General features: G+C 31.4%; 2 protein-coding genes across 2 annotated transcripts; both read left to right on the top strand.

The window, feature by feature from the left end:
- Positions 1-7,632: 7,632 nt before the first annotated feature.
- On the top strand, positions 7,633-9,928 carry LOC146901900 (Pyridine nucleotide-disulfide oxidoreductase family protein). The gene is made up of 2 exons (XM_085734001.1): positions 7,633-8,351; positions 8,954-9,928. Exons 1-2 carry the CDS (start codon positions 7,665-7,667, stop codon positions 9,653-9,655), a joined length of 1,389 nt encoding a protein of 462 aa, XP_085590127.1. The 5' UTR covers positions 7,633-7,664; the 3' UTR covers positions 9,656-9,928.
- Positions 9,929-11,714: 1,786 nt separating this feature from the next.
- On the top strand, positions 11,715-14,262 carry MDH (malate dehydrogenase). Its single transcript, XM_085733999.1, has 2 exons — positions 11,715-11,845; positions 12,596-14,262. The coding sequence occupies exon 2, from the start codon at positions 12,604-12,606 to the stop codon at positions 13,828-13,830; it is 1,227 nt and encodes a 408-aa protein (XP_085590125.1). The 5' UTR covers positions 11,715-11,845; positions 12,596-12,603; the 3' UTR covers positions 13,831-14,262.
- Positions 14,263-22,545: the final 8,283 nt, after the last annotated feature.

Here is a 22,545-nt window from a genome sequence, read left to right as displayed (position 1 = left end):
GACAAGGTTGAAGGGGATACTCATAACTTATATCAACAAGAATTTCTAAATTCAATTGCTCAATGAAGTATCTCACCACATATTTTAAAGGTAAAAAACGGTGCACCACATTTGATGTAGTTACGAAACATAGACCCTAGAAATGACCTGTGTAATGAGACACGATTGTTATGTCGTGGTTTCTTTAAGAATATGTTGGATGTGGAAATCCTAACAGGAATAAATTCTAGAAAAAGAGCATTCTTGCCCATAATTAAATTAAAATTAAATTAAAAACAAATATGAGTTCATAACTTCCCTTTGTGCTTAGTAGAAAACAGTTTTCCATTAGACTAAGTTCAAGAACCGTCGCAAATGTGGATTTGCGACCCTTAGAACAGTCACAATCCATCATTTTAAGGGTCGCAAAATGCATTTTTTCTTGTAGTGTATTACCATAAATAAGTCATAAGGGCATATCATTCCCAATGTCGGAATCTATCTTTCACGACATGTTTTCAGCCATGGTCAATTATATGTAGCTTTATTAAGAGGAGTTTCTCAAAATTCAACAAAAGTTCTCATTAAAGAAGAGAAAATAGAAGGAGAAGATGAAGACTTTACAAAAAATGTAGTTTTTAATGATATTCTTTTATCGTAATCATAACAATGTTTCTTTTACATAACATGTCATTTATACATTTATGTTATGATGTTAGTAATTACTATTAGAATAAACAATAAATGATCACTATTTTATCTTAATTTTATAAGGAGGCAAACTAAAATATATTGAGTTCAAAAATAATTTTGTTATATGTCTTGACAATATTTTGTTTATAAATCAATATATCAATAATTTCCATTAATATTTAAAAATTTAAAAATTTAAATCAAAATTATACAAACAAACATAATAAAATAATCACATGTGTTAGCGCAGTAGAAAGAGCGGGCAGACGGGCACGATAGTTACTGTATTTTTGCTAGTGTTTAACTAATGTTTCTTTCTTTTTTCGAACAAAACAAATGCTTCTTTCTCTAAATTAGTCAATATTACAAAATAATTCTCACATATACAATAAATCAAGGCTTCAATTCACGGTAAAAAGAATATCCAAAATTCACAAGGTTTTACATGATTTAATATTTGTGTGTCTATATATATATATATATATATATATATATATATATATATATATATATATATATTTGATGGTATTCAAATAGATTTCTTAGGACTTATAAAATGTTTCTTGGTATTAAAAAGTATGCGAATTTTAACGAATTGTTTTAAGTAATGGATTTGTGAGACTTTTTAGTTGAAAATACACATACTACACTCACTAAACAATTTCATACAAATGCTTGAGACTTTTACACAATCCCACTTCTTTTATGTCATTGTCACATTGCTACATATCGTTTCCCTGTTGAACACATTTTCTTTCTAGTTTTCTATCATGTTGTCATCATAAATATGTATGAACTTGTATGAGATTTCCTGAAACTTGTATGAGATCGTCACCATCGATTCAATCTCTGTTCATTTTATTGTGCTAAAACAAAGCTCTCATTATTTATAAGAAAACTGGAAAAGAAGTTCAAGAAGTTCAATGTTATTATCATTACCTCTCAGTTGCTATCACTCTGTTCAACTTCAACGTTTTATGTTCAACAAATTTTATATTCATTGTCTCTCATATTCACGTTACAATTCAATATTAAGTGTGCGACACTCTCTACACTAAAATTAACTAACATGAAATACAACAAAAATATGAAACAATTTTGTCTTCTTCAAGAAAATATGCGATAACTTTGTCCAAATAAACAATTTCAAGATAAATAAGCATTTCTCTTTAAAATATGTAGAATTGAATTTTGTGGGAATAATTTGAATTTAAAAAAATAAAAAAGGGTTTGAGTAAAAAAAATGTTTATTGAGAATATTGTATCAGAGAGTGTTATAATTAAAAGTTATTTCAAATCCTATAAAATTTTATGATATCAATCCTTTGAAATCCAAATTACAAATCTTGAAAGTCTTTTAAAATCTTAAAAGTCATTAAAATCTTGCATATTCTTTTTAAAAAAAAGTTGATTTGATGGTTATATTGCAAGAGAGGTTGAGTGTAAGGAAGTTGAAAGTTGTATCTTTACTCTAAACATAAGTAAGATAAGCAAACATATAGTATATCCCCTGAAACATAATATGTATTATTATGTAATCACCGTCAAAGATAGATGAACATGTAACATTAAGTGTGTCAAGTGTCGCCACTGTGTTTGCAAATATTTGTTTAGTAATATATGCGTTTAAGTTAATTATTATAGAAATAATATTGGATTAGTTGAACTCATAAATTAAGAGAGTATTCTTTAGGATGTTGGTAAGAAATTGACACATATGATATAAGGGTACAAAACTCTTTTTATTTGTTGAATGATAAAAATTAGCAATTAGTAGTAGTTGTATTAATATTTAATCATTTGTCGAATTTGAAGCTAAGACCTTCAACTCTTATACTATGTATATTTTTGTCAAAATTACAAACAATTCCCTTCATCCTATAATAATTGACTCAGTTGATTATTTAAAAAAAAAAACGATCTAGTAATGTTTTATTTCTAAAAAAAAAAAACAAATAGCTCATTATACAAAAATTATTGAAATTTATTCAAAATAAAAAATAAATTATCGAAATTAACAAACTAGATAAAATTTTATAAAGTAGTTTTTTTTTCTTTCGAAACTCTTTTCACCCATAGTTATTTTCACATAAATATATATATATATATATATATATATATATATATATATATATATATATATATATATATATATATGACACTAATTAACTAAATCTTATCAATTTATTAAAAAAAATCTTTGAAATTATATGCAATTCAAATTTAAAAAATGAATTTAAGGGAAAATTTTATTTATCAAATCCAATAGTTAAACTGCAGCAATAATTAAGTTTTCTTTATTAAGGATGCACCAATAGTTAAGTTGTTCTTGTTCAAAAAAGAAAATTAAGTTGCACGAAAACTAAAATGTTCTAAAATTGGATATGACCCACCCTATAATACCATTTCCACAAAATGACAAATGAAATTATACTCTCTACCCCTACACTTCATCCTTCACCCCCAACAAACTATAAAAAATTGTCAATTTTAACCCTTTTAAATTTTGACATCACCCCCAACAAAAGGATTTTCGGTACATAAATATTTTCGGAAAATTCCAGAAAATTTTGATGCTCAGCATTTATTCTATATTGTCTGATACGCACATATTCCTGTGTTTCTTTAGGGTACCGCAAGGAACATTGTATCAATGGTTAATGATATCTCGATGACAAGGATCCGATGTCATGTGCCATACACGTATGCAAACGAGAAGAGCTCTTCAAAGGTCATTCTAAAAACATTATTAATCATTTATTCATGGGCAGGTTTATCTATGATCTAAACAATTTAATTTTTGATTTGCAATCCGCTGTGAAAATGTTAAAGTATAAAAGTAAAGAGATGTGGAGATGTGAAGGGGCAAAGGATATGTGTGCAGCAGAAGATATCGTGGATGTAAGTATTTAGATTGCAGAGATATGTCATTTGTTGATAAGATAAGACTATTTTTTTTTGATAAAGCCTCCCTAGTGGGAAGGTCACACTCATCAGTAAATCATTTGCCCAAAAGTACAAGGTTATGACCCTGCCCAACTTACATATCTATGATTTGACTCGGTCTAGAAATTCATGTTCACAAAAAGACAAACTTGCTACTGTGATGTCATATTTACAATAGGCTTGGATATCATTGAACTTATAAAACAGGTACTAGACCCTCAATCACATCCATCCACATTTATTATTATTAAATCTAAGGCCAACTTTCAACTGGTCCAAGTTGGAGACCAACTTTCACTGGTCCAAATTAAAATTATCCAATAACACATTTAATATTTATGAAATTTTAGCTTTATGATTATACAATCTGTCAGATTTGTTGTATACTAACTTGTTAAAGTTGATTCTTACGTTAGATATCGAGTTAATGAGACGGTGTGAGTTTCATCATCCTTATCTAAGGTCTAGATCCAATAACAATGTCAATATTCTTCTTTAAATCATAAAAGTTATAACTTTTAAGAGTTAAACAATTTAACTCAAAAGAGAACAAAAGTTAGAACTTTTAGTAGATACATAATCTATATTAGCTTAAAGAGAACAAAAGTAACAAAAACACTCACCAAAATACCCAGTGCACCATCAATATCCAAACAATAATATCAATTGTTAGTGGTATTTTACAGCAATGATCAAATAATGACAATTTACTTTAACAAACAATAAATTCTCATAATTGTCATATGTTTACTATTATATGTGTAAATGTAAACTGTTAAATATATGAATAAGTTTACACTCATGTAACATTATCATACATGTCAATAAAACAATATATAAAATATTATAGAGACATTTGCATCTTCATTTATAAATTAAAAGAGCTAAACAAAATTTCAAGCGCATCATTAATTCTCAATCTTTGGATTGTAAAAACTAATTGCAAGTGATACTCTCAACGCAATGGTCAAACATTGGTATAATTCCAATCAAACATCAATCACATTTGGGCATCCTATTGTCCATATGAAAAATTACTTTGTAATCACCATATATTTATCATCACATATATGCATCTGTTCGACCAAGTTGTGCCTTCCTTGGGGTCAACGACAACTCGCATAAATAATTGCATACTGCATACACAACAAAAGTTACTTTGACAACATGTTGTTTCAACCAACTCAACTGCAATTACTAGATATTTTTATATAGTAAATGAGGTGATAATTCATATGAAATAATTGTCACCTTCAGACATCGTATTATCCACGAGGAAAATTACTTTATAAGCACCTCACATTATCTGACCAAGCTACGCCTTCCTTGGGGCCGACTGCAATTCACACGCATAATTTTATAATACGTCTTTTGTAAGTTCATTTGAGTCAAACTATGCAACATGTTACTTTGACAACATGTTCTTTCAACCAACTCAACCACAATTACTAGACATTTCACAGTAAATTAAATATGAATGGTCTTAAATTTATAAGGCACTATTCACGTATATAATGTATGCTGAATTAATCCATTATACCACTGAGTAACCATAAGGTTGTCCATCAACCCGTAAGTGTGCAAACAAACTCACAAGAATTGAAAAGACGATGCAAGTCAAAAATCACACAAATGTGTGTATGACAATGCAAATTCATATTATCGTATAAAAACAACAACAAACATAACATAAAATATATCCAAAATGCGTGATTAAGACAAAATATATATTATTGTAGAAAACTTAATAACAATAAACTCTGACATTTCCCTAAAAAAAAACAATAAACTCTGACATCGTAATCATGTTATAATCTAAATATTCAATTTTGAATCAAATAAAAATTGAATCTATATATGCCAAAAATATTCATGCTACAATTTGATTTGCATATATACCAAATGATTCTTTGAGCAAAATAAAACATAATTTTAGAATAAATGTTTCTAAAATATTAAAAGAGTGCAATCTTTATTTTTGTACTACCAAATTATATCACAATAACATGAGATTCATTAGTGAAAGACAACATATCTTCAACATGTATATATAATAATCAAATATCTATAACAAATTTATATTTGCCTTACCCTAAAATTAAGTAATTTATATTTGCCTTATTTCTCAGATAGAAATGATATGATATGAATCTTTGAAATCTATATTATCCAAAAGATTTGATTTAAAACCAAATAACAATCAAAATAAACTTCAAATCTATATCATATCCTTATCAAAATATTTACCTTCAAAATTTATGAAACTAAAAAAAAAAAAATTAACTATATTTTTCAAATGACAAAACTTCATTGGACCAATTCTTCACAACCTGCAACATTGAAGGGAAAATATTTTCCCAAAAATAGGCTCACAAGTATGATCGGCTTGCAAGAAAAAAAAAAGTATGATCGGCTTGCAAGAATGATAAACCTTGTTACAAACTCATAATGATTCACATTCTTTATTCTTATATCAAAACATCCCACGTTTAATTATGCTGAAACCCAATGCTAAGGAAAACAATCTAAGAGCACGTCTTAACAAAATGTACAATTATGGATATATAGGAGGATTTAGATCCCCTGCATAATAACATAAACACACAATTAACTTAACAAGATCAGAATCACCAGTAAATATAAACAAGATCAGAACCATTGATGTATTACAACTACTCCTTTGAACTAAGGTGGACTTCCAACTGTCGGATTTGGATTCCCGACAGTCACATAATTACCGCATTCACACAGTCAGAGGTTTCACAACCTTTCGATATATCTAACCGTTACATATTGCCTATTTTTTAGTTCTCTCTTTTACACATTAACATCTCTTTCTCTCCCCGACCATTCCAAGCTACAATGTAAATCACTTAGCACCGCCGTGTGGTTTTCGTCAGTTCAGCTGAAAGGGATGTTTTCTCACTCAGAAAATATGACCTCCCACCGCGGCAAACCCCACCACTGTTGTGTAGTTTTCTACACCGTTCTCACTGCCAAGCTCAGTAGGGAAAAATGCCATTGGTTTGGTTGATCCGAGGAATAGGTTGAGCAGGTCTCACATTCTGAATTACTCTGGATTTTAGAATTGTGTTTCAATTGAAAGTAAATGTTTTTTAATGAGATAAATTGTGATTCGTGAATTCCAATTCAAATGAAAGTAAAATGTTTATAACCAAATTCAAACAAATGAACCGTGAATTCAATAACACAAACAAAAAGGTTTTATTAGATGGTTCATGCAGTCTTGAAATCCTTAACAATGAAATAAGATTTGAAATTGTGAAGATTCAAATGAAGATTTTGACCAAAAGCTTGCAAAAGGGGAACACGTGAAACGAGATGTGGGGTTGATGAATATAAAATCATAGTTCCAACGCGGTTTTAGACGCTTCTGGTCTTGACGATTGCAGAAGTGGTAGAAGAAGATGAACAGTGCCGGTTAAAGAGAAGAAACTTCGGTCAATGTAGCCAAATAAACAAAAGAGGATATGTGGCAAAAAATATAGCATTTGGTAAATCCAACGGTAGGTATTCATTTGACTGCAGTGACTCTGAACAACAATCGACTGCAGTGAATCAGTGTCCCAAACTGTCTTTTTAAGTGTTTGATGAAGTTAAAACATGAATCATAGCATAGTATGCATTCATGCTTGTACTTTTACTTGGTGAACTACTCATTAGTTCGTTGAAGCGGTGAATTAATGTAACCGATGTCATCATTCGTCAAATTTACATTGAATGCATGAAAAAATAAGTTAAAGAAACACCACTTATAGCAACAATAACGTGGCAAAACATAAGCCACTCAAAAAACAAACATCACCACAACTTCAAGTCTTCAACTCAAAGTACAAACAGACAAGCAAAGGACCACAATCCATGATCCCAAAATCTATCCACATGAAATCTCAACTCTCCATCGCATCCATCCAACGGCCATAAACTCCCACAAATCACAAACCATATCCACCATTCCAATAAAACACATCACCACAAAATTTCAAACCCCTCATTCCTCACTCCCTCACTTTCCCTCAATCACCATGAGCTCCATTGCCCTCAAATCCTTCCTCGGCCTCCGCATTTCCTCACCAGAAACCACCCAATTCTCCTACCGCCCCAAACCCATCTCCCACCGCCGCAAATTCACCGTCGTTGCTGCAGCAACCAGCCCAAAAATCGATGGCCGTAACCTCCGTGTCGCTGTCATCGGCGGTGGTCCAGCAGGTGGTGCAGCAGCAGAAACACTAGCAAAAGGTGGAATAGAAACCTTCCTCATCGAACGTAAAATGGACAACTGCAAACCATGTGGAGGAGCCATTCCTCTCTGCATGGTTGGTGAGTTCGACCTTCCACTAGACATCATTGACCGCCGTGTTACCAAGATGAAGATGATTTCTCCGTCGAATGTCGCCGTCGACATTGGTAGGACACTTAAGTCTCATGAGTATATTGGTATGGTGAGGCGTGAGGTGCTTGATGATTATCTTAGAAATAGGGCTAAGGAAAATGGAGCGAATATTATCAATGGGTTGTTTTTGAAAATGGATATTCCTAAACAAAAGAATGCGCCTTATGTTCTTCATTATTCTTCTTATGATGGGAAAACTGGTGGGGTTGGTGAAAAAACTACTTTGGAAGTTGATGCTGTTATTGGTGCTGATGGAGCTAATTCTAGAGTTGCTAAGTCTATTGATGCTGGTGATTATGAATATGCTATTGCATTTCAGGTTTGTTCTTCTAGCTAGTCTTTGCTTGCTTTGTTTCTTATTTCTGTGAATTAGCAATTTTTGGTGTTCAATGTCAACCGAGTCTTTAATCGGGTTCTAGGACTATCAAAGTTTAACTAAATTACCAATTTAATTTTAAAATTGTAAGATGTAACAATTTGGTCTTAAAATTAAGGGTAAATACTCTATAACATGGTTCACATTAGTGTTATTATTTTGGTTTTACTTTGCTTTTCAATGTCATTTGAGTTTGAAATCCGTATTTAGGAAGGTTTCATATAATTAGAGAATAAATTATCAATTTATAGTCTTGTCTTGTGCAGGGTCAGTCAATTTAAATTAATGAAACACTGATAGATCCCTTAAATTGAACAATACTTGATGTATTAGTCCTTTTGTGCATGCCAATTTTGTCATTGGTCTCATTTACTCATTTAAGGCCAAGTTGTCTAATCCTACTATTTCAAGACTAATTTGGTGATTCACTCTGACTTAGATGTAGTTCATTGTGGTGTTTTATGGTTTATATGTGGTTTCTATTTTTGAAAGGAAACACTCGACATTAGCATGTTTCATTTTGATGGTATGGTTAAATTTCTCAGGAGAGGATAAAAATCCCGGATGACAAAATGACTTATTACGAGGATCTTGCGGAGATGTATGTGGGTGACGACGTTTCTCCTGACTTCTATGGTTGGGTGTTCCCAAAATGTGACCATGTTGCTGTCGGCACCGGAACTGTGACACACAAGGGAGACATCAAGAAATTCCAACTAGCAACAAGGAAAAGAGCCGAGGACAAGATCTTAGGGGGCAAGATTATCCGTGTGGAGGCTCACCCTATACCAGAACATCCAAGGCCACGAAGATTGTCAGGGAGGGTGGCGCTTGTGGGTGATGCTGCTGGCTACGTGACCAAATGTTCCGGAGAAGGAATCTATTTCGCAGCCAAGAGTGGGAGGATGTGTGCAGAGGCAATTGTGCAGGGTTCGGCAAATGGGAAGAGGATGGTTGAAGAAGGGGATTTGAGGAAGTATTTGGAGAAATGGGACAAGACTTACTGGCCTACTTACAAGGTTTTGGATATTCTTCAGAAGGTGTTTTACAGGTCCAATCCTGCTAGGGAAGCTTTTGTTGAAATGTGTGCTGATGAATATGTGCAGAAGATGACATTTGATAGTTATCTGTACAAGACTGTTGTGCCTGGGAGTCCATTGGAGGATATCAAGTTGGCTATCAACACCATTGGGAGCTTGGTTAGGGCTAATGCTCTAAGGAGGGAGATGGACAAACTTAATGTATGACCACAATAGTCATTCATCAGTGTCTGCCTGACCTGTATACATATTAATTTATCATTCATTTTTGCTTTCGTAGTAAACATGATCTCTTATAAGTGTTAATTATCTGTATAAGCAAACGGGTTAAATTTTCATGCAATCCCAATATAGACTGGTGATTGGAGCATAGCAGGGATTGATTGAAATTTGAAAGCACATGTAAAAGTTTAAGAGCTCAAACTACTTTGCATGTAGTATTTATCAGCTGGAATTTATGAGATTTGATTTAGGCTGTAATTCCCTTATGTTAGTTATATATATCTTGTGAGAGAGTAAGAACATTAAATATACCAATGATAATTGGTCTAGTTGATAAGGATTCTTAATGATCTTACAAAGGTTTGAGTTCGAATCTTGCTGTCAATGTAAGAATTTTATCGGTGGATAATATGTAAGTACTTTTGTAAAGCTCTATGTGATAATATGTATTCTTGAGATTCAAGTCGTCTAAACTTTTGTTTATTAAGAAAAACGTTGAATATGGATAATCCTTTTATCATTTGGACAATAATAATAGATAATCCTTTTCAAGTTTATGATTTCCCACGTCCTCTTTTGAGAAAGGGATTGAAAGAAATTGACTGGAGGAAAAGCAATTGAGAATAATTATCAATTAAAAATGAAAAAGAATTGAGATTAAGGCTAATGACATGTATGCCAATGATGTAATGACAATTACATCTGCGCTCAAAGTCTGCTTCTTCATTAAAAATATAATCGAGAATGGCGGCCTTTTCTCTTGGTTCTATTCAAGGGCCAGAGTTAATTAGTATATTATTCAGGGCTGTATAAAGAGGACAACTATCAAGTAATCTTTTCAACAAAATTCATCATCATATATAATTGTATCTGATCTGATATAAGAAAATGTTAATAAGTAAATTCTTACGTAGGCAAAATTTGTAGCAATTGAATTTATTTTAATATAAATTAATATAAAATATGATATTGTGTTTAGTAATTGGATGTGAGGTATACATCCAACCAAAGTTCATGAGTACCATTGTGTTTACCGAATTAATATTTTTAAACTTTTAATTGATAATAATGTAATAATTTTGTTGAGAATTAAAACATTGAAATTATAAGAGAAAAAGGGGGATATAAATTTTAGAAGAAATGTTATTAATTAATAATCTGCATAACATTTGTCGTCCTCAAAATATCTCAACTGATAGAAACATTGCGATAGTCGAATTTCAAAATATTTACTTATTCGTTTTAAAGAGAAAGTTTTTAGCCAACATGTTACTTGACAAAAAAATTGCAGAAATATTTGATATGCAACATGCACTAATTCCAACTTGCAATTCTCAACTTCTCAAAAATTTGTATTCGTTTTTTTTTGTTGTAAGTAGTTAAGTTGTTAAAATTTTACATTTAATGTGATTAAATGAGAATTTCTCCTTTAATATGAATAAGTAGATAAAGAGAGATATGAATCTGTTGACTCTTATATGTATAATACAATGTCTCTCGAAATCGAGTTAGGCTTAAGAGAATTCAAATATGTGAGTTCAATTATAGGTTATTTTATAACCAAAGTCAGAAAGTGATAACGAAAGCACACATTCATAGATTACTATGCATTTAATGTTGAGTCAGAGACCTTTGTGTCAACGAGGTGCAAAATCAAAAACCCGTGCAAAATCAGAAACCAAAATGACAATTTACTTTTAATATAACATCTCTTCAAACCGAGTTAAACTCCCTAGAACTAGAACTAAAATATGTGAGTTCAACTATAGGTTATTTATAACCAAAAGATAATGAAAGAAATTGAAATATGATTTCTATTTGAGTGGTACTAGTGTAACTTTGCACATCATATGACTAACTTTAAATCAGTTGAGATATTTTATACCAAAAAAGGTAAAATGAGAAACGTGTGGGAACTAAAAGAACGGTGGAGATGTAATAAGAGAGTGAGGGTACGAATTCAGGAGTAGATTCTGTTTTGTTTAGCTTGCGGTGACGTAGTTTGTTGGGTTATATTTATGTGCTCGCTTTCGGTAGCATCATCACCGAATACCATTACCATTCGTCCTCAACCCGTTGGCGGAGATTTCAAACCCAATTTTCCTTCTTAAATCTCTCCCTCTCTCTCTCTCTCTCAACTTCTCCTTCCAATTCCCATTACCATTCCTTTCCCAGGTTCGTTTCTTTCCAGATCTCATCTCACTTCAATTTATTTTCAACTTTCACTATGAATTTCTCTTTTTCCTTTTGTTTTTTCTTTCAGATCTGTTCTTTCAATGTATTCTTCTCTTAATCTTACTTATTCCACATCCCGTTTTTAATTATCTTTCTTGATTCCATTATAAACTTTGCATTTATCACTCAAATTATTATACTCACACTGAAAAAAAAATACACGTATGATAATTGTTACACCTTTGAATGCGCAGGTGTAGTTTCCAATGCATTTAAGCTCTGTTTAGATAAACTATTGAATCGACTGTGTGTTATATCCTTAAAACGTTTATATACAAGTTATTTGTTTCTATAGCAAAAAGTGAAATTGTTTTCAATAAGCTATAAGCTCTGTAGCACTTACGCTTCCGGTAGAAGACATGTATCACAGAGACACAGACATGTTGACACCAGTAAAAGTTTGAAAAAAATGAATTAAATGGAGACAGGCTGTTTTTATTAACTATCCTAGAGAGCTTATGGCAATAAGCTGAAAAAAACTTATAGAAAGTTTTAAATCTGTTTTCATAAGCTCTTCCAAATTATCTCATAAGTGCTTATGTTAGTGGATTAGCTCAAATAAGCTAAGCTAGTAGGGCCGTAACCAGTTTTAATCAAGCCAACCTAACATAATTTTAATTTATTTTCTGGATTTTTATTTGGCTTTGTGCGTGTGTTGATGAAATGGGACTTGGTGTGTTGTGTTTTCAGAAGTTAAGATGGCGGCAGCAGCATCAGCTACTTTTACTATTGGAACCACCCAAACAGGGAGGTCACTTCCTCAATCTAGTCCTTTTGGTTTGAAATTCAATTCCCAGGTTAATTTCAACACCTTCTCTGGCCTCAAAGCCATGCCATCTCTCAGATGTGACTCTGAATCATCTTTCTCTGGCAAAGAAACTTGTGCCGCTCTCCGTGCAACTTTTGCACCCAAAGCTCAAAAGGAAAACCGAAACCTCACCCGCAACTTGCAGCCTCAGGCATCCTACAAAGTAGCGGTTCTTGGTGCTGCAGGAGGGATTGGTCAGCCACTGGCACTTCTCATCAAGATGTCGCCTTTGGTTTCCGACCTGCATCTCTATGATATTGCGAATGTTAAGGGAGTTGCTGCTGATATCAGTCATTGCAACACCCCTTCGAAAGTTTTGGATTTCACAGGTGCTTCTGAGTTAGCAAATTGTTTGAAAGGTGTGGATGTTGTTGTTATCCCTGCTGGTGTTCCTAGGAAGCCCGGCATGACTCGTGACGACCTTTTCAACATCAATGCTGGTATAGTCAGGGACTTGGTCACTGCCGTTGCAGATAATTGCCCCAATGCTTTTATTCATATTATCAGTAATCCAGTGAACTCTACAGTTCCTATTGCCGCTGAAATTCTAAAACAGAAGGGTGTCTATGATCCTAAGAAGCTCTTTGGTGTTTCTACACTTGATGTTGTGAGGGCAAACACATTTGTTGCTCAGAAGAAGAACCTGAGGTTGATTGATGTGGATGTTCCAGTTGTTGGAGGTCATGCCGGGATTACAATTCTTCCTCTCTTGTCAAAGACAAAACCCTCAGTGAGTTTCACTGATGAAGAAATTGAGGAGCTAACTGTCAGGATTCAAAATGCTGGAACTGAGGTTGTTGAGGCGAAGGCTGGTGCAGGGTCTGCTACTTTGTCAATGGCTTATGCAGCAGCAAGATTTGTTGAATCGTCTCTTCGTGCACTTGACGGAGACGCTGATGTGTATGAGTGCTCATTCGTACAGTCAGATCTGACCGACCTTCCGTTTTTTGCTTCAAGGGTGAAGATTGGTAGGAAAGGAGTCGAGGCTTTAATTCCAACTGATCTCCAAGGATTGAGTGAGTATGAGCAGAAGGCTTTGGAAGCACTTAAGCCAGAACTTAAGGCCAGCATCGAGAAGGGGGTTGCTTTTGCTCAAAAGCAAACTGTTACTGCTTAGTTTATTTTGTGAAAGCATTTATTCTATAATCTCTAGCGTCTTTATGAGAGAATGTCAACGGGTGATTTCTTGGGTTATGGATTTATTTGAGCATGAACATTACTTAGAGAACTTAGGTTGCAGATTTACTGTAGCATCATTTACTGCTTCCAGAACTTAGGATTTGAATTTTCCATGGTATCAATTCTACTTCCAGATTGGTTAGCAGAACAGGAGGGGGCTTCCATTTCTGTTCTCTATATTGGGCTTTAGTTTTTTTGATCAGAAATCTCAATAAATTTTTACTATCATGTACTACTAGAATTGAATAAATGTAAAAGTTGCATTCTGAACATTTTAATCAACTATTGAAGATACGGTGAAAGTGTGAAACTATCATCAACGCCTAGTTAAAATGACCCTTTAATAGAAGGATTCAGTTGTTACTTGTTAGTCATCTGGCTTTTTATATGTTGACTCTGCCGTGATGGTACTATATTTTTACTTCAACAAATTTGGATCATTTTGCACTAGAATATTAGTTCTCTTACACTTTTCTCGGGGTGTGAGTGGTGTAAGCAAGAGAGAAAGACAACAGAAAAAAAGAGGATGGATAATAATGTGATATAAAAAAAAAAAGAGGGAAACAGGGAGAAGGAGGAGTAAAAGTGATACAAAAATCAGGATTTCTTACACTGTTGGTAGAAATTTCGCAAGTTACAAAAAAATAATAATCAAAATTGGTGACAGAATATTTTGATGTTTAACACATATTAATTTTATTTAATGATAAAATATTGGTAGTTATCTCTATTATATATATTTGCACTATTTTTTTTTTTGGCTTTCGCACCGGTTTCCGACCCACCAAAGGTGGACGACTAATCCGGCTCATGCGTAGAGGCATGCGCACTGGCCAAGCGTTGTTCCTCCTGGGAATCGAACCCGGTATTCCCCGGGTACGTCCTTGGAAGGAGCTCCTTGCCACTGGAGCCCAAGCAACTTGGTTGCACTATTTTATTTTGATAGTACACATGGCATCCTTATATTTAAAGGTGCATTTAATGTTTTGTGTAATTGGTACATATTATGTGATTTGTGCAAGACTTATGTAATTAACATGATTATGCAAGTTGACTAAAAGGCTTATAATGACAAAAAAATAAATGGAATATTTTATTCAAATTATTTTTGCTATTTAATGTGTTACTAATTTCATTACTAAATTAATGGCATAATTGATGTGACTTACTTGCTTCTTTTTTCCTATAAATATTGTTTGTCCGTCTCAAACATCTTCACATCATTTAGAATTCATACTAAAATTTTAAAATTATTCTCAAAATCTCTCTTTTATTTTATTGAAACACTTTTCTTCTTAACATATTTTTTTCATCACTCTAATTTCAAAAATTGATTCAATTTATGATATTACTCCACTACATGTTGTATATATCCATGTATTTTGTTCAAATTCACATATTCATCCTATGATACCCTCGAGTTCTAACGGATTATGACAAGATATGTACCAATTACATGTTGGTACATAATTCTTAATTATCATCCAATCAAATTGTAATCAACACATCATCATATTAAGTTAGCCAGTCTTGAGTTTTTTTTCCTATATATAGTCAATTTGTCTTTCATCATTTGTATATGCATCTTCCTTTCGTACAAATTGTTTATAATATCATTTATTTGAAATGCAAATATTTCTACCTCCTGACCAATTCAATTTTATTGATTTCATTATTATAGGTTTAGCTGTCGGCTCTGTTAATTTTAGGGTTTTCATCCCCATATATATTTACACCTTTTGAAAAAGTTTGCTTCACGTTTTAATGAATTTCATTATTTTTCTATTAATTTGAAGCGACGTAATTGAAAGACGTTTTGAATCAGATTTCTTCATTCCAAAACTATTTTTTTTGCCACTATTAATAATGAGAGATATGTGAAAGGCATGTCAATGTTTTGTTCTTCCAACGTTGAAGTTGTGCATATAAAAGAGAATTCTTCCTTAAAAAAAAAACAGAGAATTCTCAAGTATTTTTGGGTAACATATTAGTTGATAGTTCTCAAGATATTATATTTTTATCTTACATTTTTGTGGTGCAAACTATTCATGTATGTTGTAGAACAAGACCGACCCCTGCGAAAATGTAGAAAATTTATTTTAGTTATTTTTTTTTCAATGAATTATATCTAAACCTCACTATTTTCTTTATTATTTTCATTTGCTCCTATTCAAAAGAACTGATTTAATTTATTAAGTTTTTTCGTTTCTATTGTCAATCACTCATTTTCACTAAACATGGCGTTGATATATATTATTTCACATAAATTATTTTAACAACAAATCTCATCCATTCATTTCATTTGATAAATTAGTTCACATGCATCAAATACTCTTTATCACCTAATCAAGCATTCCATTTTTATCTCCCCATATTTATTTATTTCTACCATCAAACATCGATAATATTTATTTGCCTTTATTTCATACCCATATTTTTTTATTTATTTTAAAATTATATTAAAAAAAAAGACAACAATCTCGGCTAAACTATCAATATCTCTATCTGTATCCTTATCGACATCTACAATCTACATCTACATCTACAATATAAACAAGTGAAACCATTTTCATTCAGAAGTACATGTGGCATGTTATAGTCTCATTCTAATTAATGTCAGGCTAATTAATGCTAGAAAAATTCAAATTTCCATTACATGGTACTCCCTCCGTTTCAAAATACATGTCCATTTTTTGTAATGTGCACTATTCACTTGACTTACTTTGATCATATTTTTTAACTAATCTATAAATACAAATATTAGCATGTAAGATGTTGTTTGATTTGTCTCGACAAATATTTTCAAAATATTAAATTTTTATAATTTTTTACTTTAGATAATTAAAGATATTAACAGTCAAAATTGTGCATTGGCATGTGTGAAGTGGTTGACTTGGACATGTATTTTGAAACGGAGGGAGTATATGCTTAGCACCTGGTATTTCAGTCTCAACACATACTTCCATATATTGCCTCTCTTTTAAGAAATCATTCGATTTATTATTATGATCAAAATGATATCTAGAAATTTAATTGCCTGATATCAAATCAAACAAGAAACTGCCCATAAAAAAATCAAACAAGAAACTATCAACTGCCAATTAATGAAATTAAATTCAAATTATTCAACACTTATAACAGTCCTAAAAAAGAATGTTGACAATTGGTCTAATTCAAGACTATCGTTGAATTGTTTCTCACCTATTAAAATCAAATTAAAACCAAAATAAAATAGTGAAAGGTAATGATTCTTTTTGTCACAAAAAGGAAATAAAATAGCTCAGATCTTTATCTCCCATCCAATTCTCATCACTATTACTATTTTTCAAAAATGGTTTTGAGAACGGTAAGAAGATCAAGAACACTTTTAGTTCCTACTATTTCATCAAATTTTATTGTTGATTGCATCAGACTGTTCCCCTTCATCATGGTTTGTGACCATGGTTTAGGATTGTATTGCTAATAGTTGGATTTTTAGCTGTACATGAGAAAATAAGAGGGAGAATGTTAGTTATCAAATAATTTGTTGAGAAATTGATTTTGAAGCTGAAGAAAGGCATAAACGAAAGGGATCTTGAATCTTCTCTCATGATTTATATTTTGTTCCAATTCTCTCATGATTTATATTTTGTTCCAAATAATTGTCTACTATATATCATTTTTGAAAATGCTTCATTTGAGACATTATTTTCATCATATAATGATATGATCTTATTCATTAAATTTCTTTTGCTATTAATGTAACATATTTATTTTCCCATATATTTGTTTGCGGATGACCATATTGCTACTCAAGGTTCCTCAAATTTACAAAGAACTTATCGGATTTATAACTAAAGTATATCTCAGTTTAATCGACTTTAATTCCTTCCAGTTTGGTTATGTTTCTTCTAATTGGGAGGAAACTCAACATTATTGAAATTTCTTTTATCGGTTTTGTTTACAATGTGTTCATTATTTTGCAGAGACCTTTATAATATTGAGAACAAAGTAGTTTCCTATCTATATATTCAGTTCAAGGTCGCGCATCTTATATTAACTGTCAGGGCCAAACTTTAGTTTTTTTGGTAATTTGTCATTTACTCATTTTATACCACGAATCATATGTAATAAGTGTGTATTTTAGTCTTTTTAAGGCTTTTGTTTATTTTTCTTCTTTGTGTTGTTTGGATTAGTGTTACATTATAAGAATTTTGAATTAGGGTTTCATTTTTCTTTGTTGCAGCTTCTCTTCTGGATTCTTAAGTTTCTCTTTTGACATATTCTAGATTCTTACGTTGCAAAAGTTTTTCTGAATTTTAGTACTATGATTATTTTTGAATTTTGCTAAAAAAAAATCTAAATTTTTATTGCAACTTTATTTCTGAATTATGTGTTCTCACGGAATTTCATATATTTTATTTTCAGTATTAAATAAATACAAACATTTGAAGAAAAAAAATTCCTCTTTTATTTTTTTTGAGGGAATTCCTCTTTTATTTAAATGCAGTTTTGGTCGAACCAAACTGTACATCATCGATTCAGTTTGGTTTGTTTTCACTTTTAAAAAAATGATAAAACCCAAACCTCATTTGACTTTGAAGAGCATGTAAATGGTAATTTAAAAAAATCATTATAACAATCAATATTTTGAATAAAACACGTTTACTCAATAATATAAGTATTGTACTACTTCTCATACAAACAAAGTTGTAAAGAGTGTATATACACATTAATCAAAATATATCTATTTTAGAAGGGGCACTAGCCAACAAATGTGTATTTTTTTTTATGTTAATTTTAAACCGAACCTCCACTAGATAGAACTAGAAAATTAGGTGTAGAACATATACAGTGGCTAGACCTATGGGTTTTTAGATGCAATATTACACATGTTAAAGCAACTGAAAATAATAACTTCTTATTGAAAACAACTATTATTTATTAAAAAACTACACATTTAATATAAAATGCACAACAATTATTTATTACTAAGACCCATTTAATATTTTTTGAAGTGTTGAGTTTGAGAGATTTTTTATGTTTTTAGTTAAATGGGGTTCAATTATGAACCAGCTGCATCACTTTATAAATGCATAAATATAAGGAAACAAGAACAAAAGGAGTTGGGGGATGGACCAAAACCTTCTCAATAAAGCTAAACAAAAAGCTGAGGGGCAAACACCAAACAAAGAAAAAAGTAAATAACAAGAAAATAAAAAGTAAAGAAAACCAAAAGAAAAATAAAAGGAACGAACTAAGAGAAAGTCCTTGAGTTATTCTGGTAACATATATACTCCTAAAGTTTGAAAGATTAAATCTTATTAAGTATTAATTATAAGAGCAAGTGACATGTACATAGAGACTCATTTAAGCAACCAAAAGGAGAAGTCCATTGTGGATGCTCTAACAATCGATTAACTTATTGATGAAAATTTTTGGTCGAAAATAATACAAAATAAATGCTTGCTGAAATTATAAATTTTTAAATATTAATGTTATTATTATTATATTATTATTAATAATAATAAATATTGATTTTTAATGTTTATTAGATATACTAATTAAATGTATCAATTAAGTTTGGTAACTAATTTTATATTTGATATTTTTTCGAGTTATCATGAAATTGGTATAAAGCTTACATCACCGCTTAGCAGTGACTAATCTTAGTTGGAAAACCTGTGGGATACATAAGACGAGTTCTCTCATCTCAGCCGAATATTTTCCATACACATGAGGCAGAAATTGAACTGCTATCCACATACTTACGAGGCTCTAATCTATTATCAATTTGACCATTTTTTCCTAGGGTCATAGCTTACATGTTAATTCCAGGTGTTCGTACAACCGGTTCATCCTTCAATATTCCATTGAAAATCAATGAAGCATTGATACATGGATTTGAAAAGAAAAAACGAGACCTTAAAATTGATATGAAGGCAGCAGAGAGAATCAAACACGAGACCTTAAAAGTAGTCTCAGGCCAAAACAAGTGGGTTAGATCAAACTTATTCATTGTGTTCCCTTATTGACTTTGTTTATCCAAATAATTTGGAAAATATATAGATCTCCAAAAAAATCAAGAGCGAGGGATACTTGCTCAAACTTTGGACCCATTTGAGCACTTTAACAATATTATTCTATCGTTGTTTCCAGAAAACGAGAAGGAAAATATTAGCTTTGATTTGGTTTGTCAATCTGACCAAAATAAAAAGCTACAAAGCAAATGGTATTCAATTGAGTTCTTGAATGATATTAACAGTTGCATATTTCAAACCACAAATTAAGATTTAAAGTTGGATGTCCAATAATATTGATGAGGAACATATACCAAGGTATTGTGTTTCAAAATGAGAAACCCCACATCTTCATCCAAAACCTTAAGACAATATGTATATTACTCATCTCATTTATATGTTCATAAATATCAAATCTTGCTGGCAATATAGAATTTTTACTCACACATGACAAATTAGCATTTCTCCCTTAAACGTGTGACTCTCTATGTCTATGATATGATGAAATAGTCAAATAAGGCCAGAGGCACAACATGGTAAAAAAGGTGGCTTGGTGGTGGTTTCATAGAGATGTGTTTTTTTTTTCTCATTTATTTTATGAGAAGAGAGAAATTAAATTAGAAAAATTATTCGAACTAGAAAGAAATGACAAGGAAAACGAGTGAGTTGTGGGTAGTTTTATGAGTTTGTTGAAGGAGTTGGATATTATTGAGTAATTATTCTACCAAAAATATTAGACTCATTAAAAATGTCACATCAATTTAAAATGTACAATAAACATGTATTTTTCAACTCAGCATAACACATAAACGTTTTTCCTTTGTCATATCCCGCTAAAGACTAAAAGTGAAGGAACTTAAAATAATAGAGGTTAAATAAAAAAAAGTTATTGCCTTGACAAATAAAAATTGCATGAAAACGAACGACTTCCAAAATATAATATTTAACATAAAAAAATTAAACAAATGACATTCAAAAGCTAACAAAACAAATCATCATAATTTCGGGACTGCAAGTGTAACCTACATTGGGTTGTATCTTTGCATTAGGCTAAAAGAAACTAGACAAATGATATCGACACCACAATTTCTCCCAAATTATTTAGGCACACGTTTGTGAGTCATCTCACTTATATCTTATTCAATATCTACTATTCCTTTCATTGTAGAACTTTAACTCTTATTTTACACGATAACATATCTCCCTCAAGTGTGACATTCTCTGTGTCCGTAATTACGTGACATAGCCAAATAAGGTCAAACCGATGTACAACATGATCAAAAAGGTAGATTAATGGTAATTTACTAAAAGTGTGTTTTTGTTCCTTTATTTCATGAGAAGAGATCAAAGAAATTAGAAGATGAAAAATAAATTTGAGATTGAGAGAACTGATACCGGTTAAAAAAAAAAAAGAATTGTGTATTTTGTCCATGAGGTTATAAAGAACGAAGTAAGTTGCAAGTGATTTTATGAAATTGTTGAAGGAGTTGAAGATTTTTGTGTAATTAATTTACCAAAAAGTTAGATTGCGTTAAAAAAACTAATTTACCAAAAAGTTAGATTCGGGTAAAAAAAAACGCAACAACATATAAAGAATTTACTAAGCACATATTTTGTTAACTCAGCATAACACTTAAGTGTTTATCTATGGTTAAATTCCACCAAAGATCAAAGGATAAGGAATTTAATATCTTAGAGATTGATTAAAAAATATTGCATGAAAGTGAACAACACCCAAAAACATAAATTTGATATAAAAATTAAATAATTGGCATCCCAAAACTAACGAAACCGTTTATCATAATGTTGAGAGTTCTAAGGATGTCTACAGTAGGTTGGACTATCACATTAGGCTAAGTGAAACCACACAATTGTGATTGACATCACATCATTATCCAAAACCTTAAGGCATTAGGTGTATTGGTCATCTTACTTATATGTTTCTCAACGTCTACCTTGACATCCAATAATGAGGAACATATATCTCTAAAGTGTGAGACTCAATGCGTCTGTAATTTGTTGATAGTCAAATAAGGTTAGGTGAAGGCACAACATGGTTAAAAAAAAAGGATTAATGGTGTTTTGGCGGAGGGAAGTTTGTGTTCCCATCTTTCATGAAACGAGAGAAATAAATTTAGCAACAATAAAATTAAATTAGAATATGAAAAGAAATTTGAACATGAAAGAAATGATAAGGGAAAAAAATAGTGTGTGTTTTGTCCATGGAAGTATCGGAAATATAGCGAGTTACTGACAATTTTATGGGTCAGTTAAAAAGTGTTGGAAATTTAAGAGTAAATATTTCACCAAAAAATAGACTCGGTTAAAAAAACGCCACATCTTTATAAAATGTTTAATAATCATGTACTTTTTCAATTCAGCATAACACATTTGTATTTTTCCATTCGCATGTTCGTTCACCCAAAGACCAAATATGGAGGTATTTGATATAATATTGATTGGATAAAAAAATTGTATGAAAGCAAATGACATCCAAAAACTTATACTTGATATAAAAAGTTAAACAAATGAAATTTAAAAACTAAAAAAATAAAATAAAATTAATGTTTAGAGTTCTGAGGGAGTCTACAATGGGTTGGACCATCACATTTGACTATGAGAAACTCCACAAGTGATATTGACAGCACATCTTC

This window comes from Medicago sativa, chromosome 8 (genome assembly GCF_051527215.1).
Source record: "Medicago sativa cultivar Bolivia chromosome 8, Bolivia_mono, whole genome shotgun sequence".
In the NCBI taxonomy this organism is placed as follows: Eukaryota; Viridiplantae; Streptophyta; class Magnoliopsida; order Fabales; family Fabaceae; genus Medicago; species Medicago sativa.
Note: the sequence above shows the minus strand (reverse complement) of the source record. Positions and strands in the feature narration are given on the sequence as shown.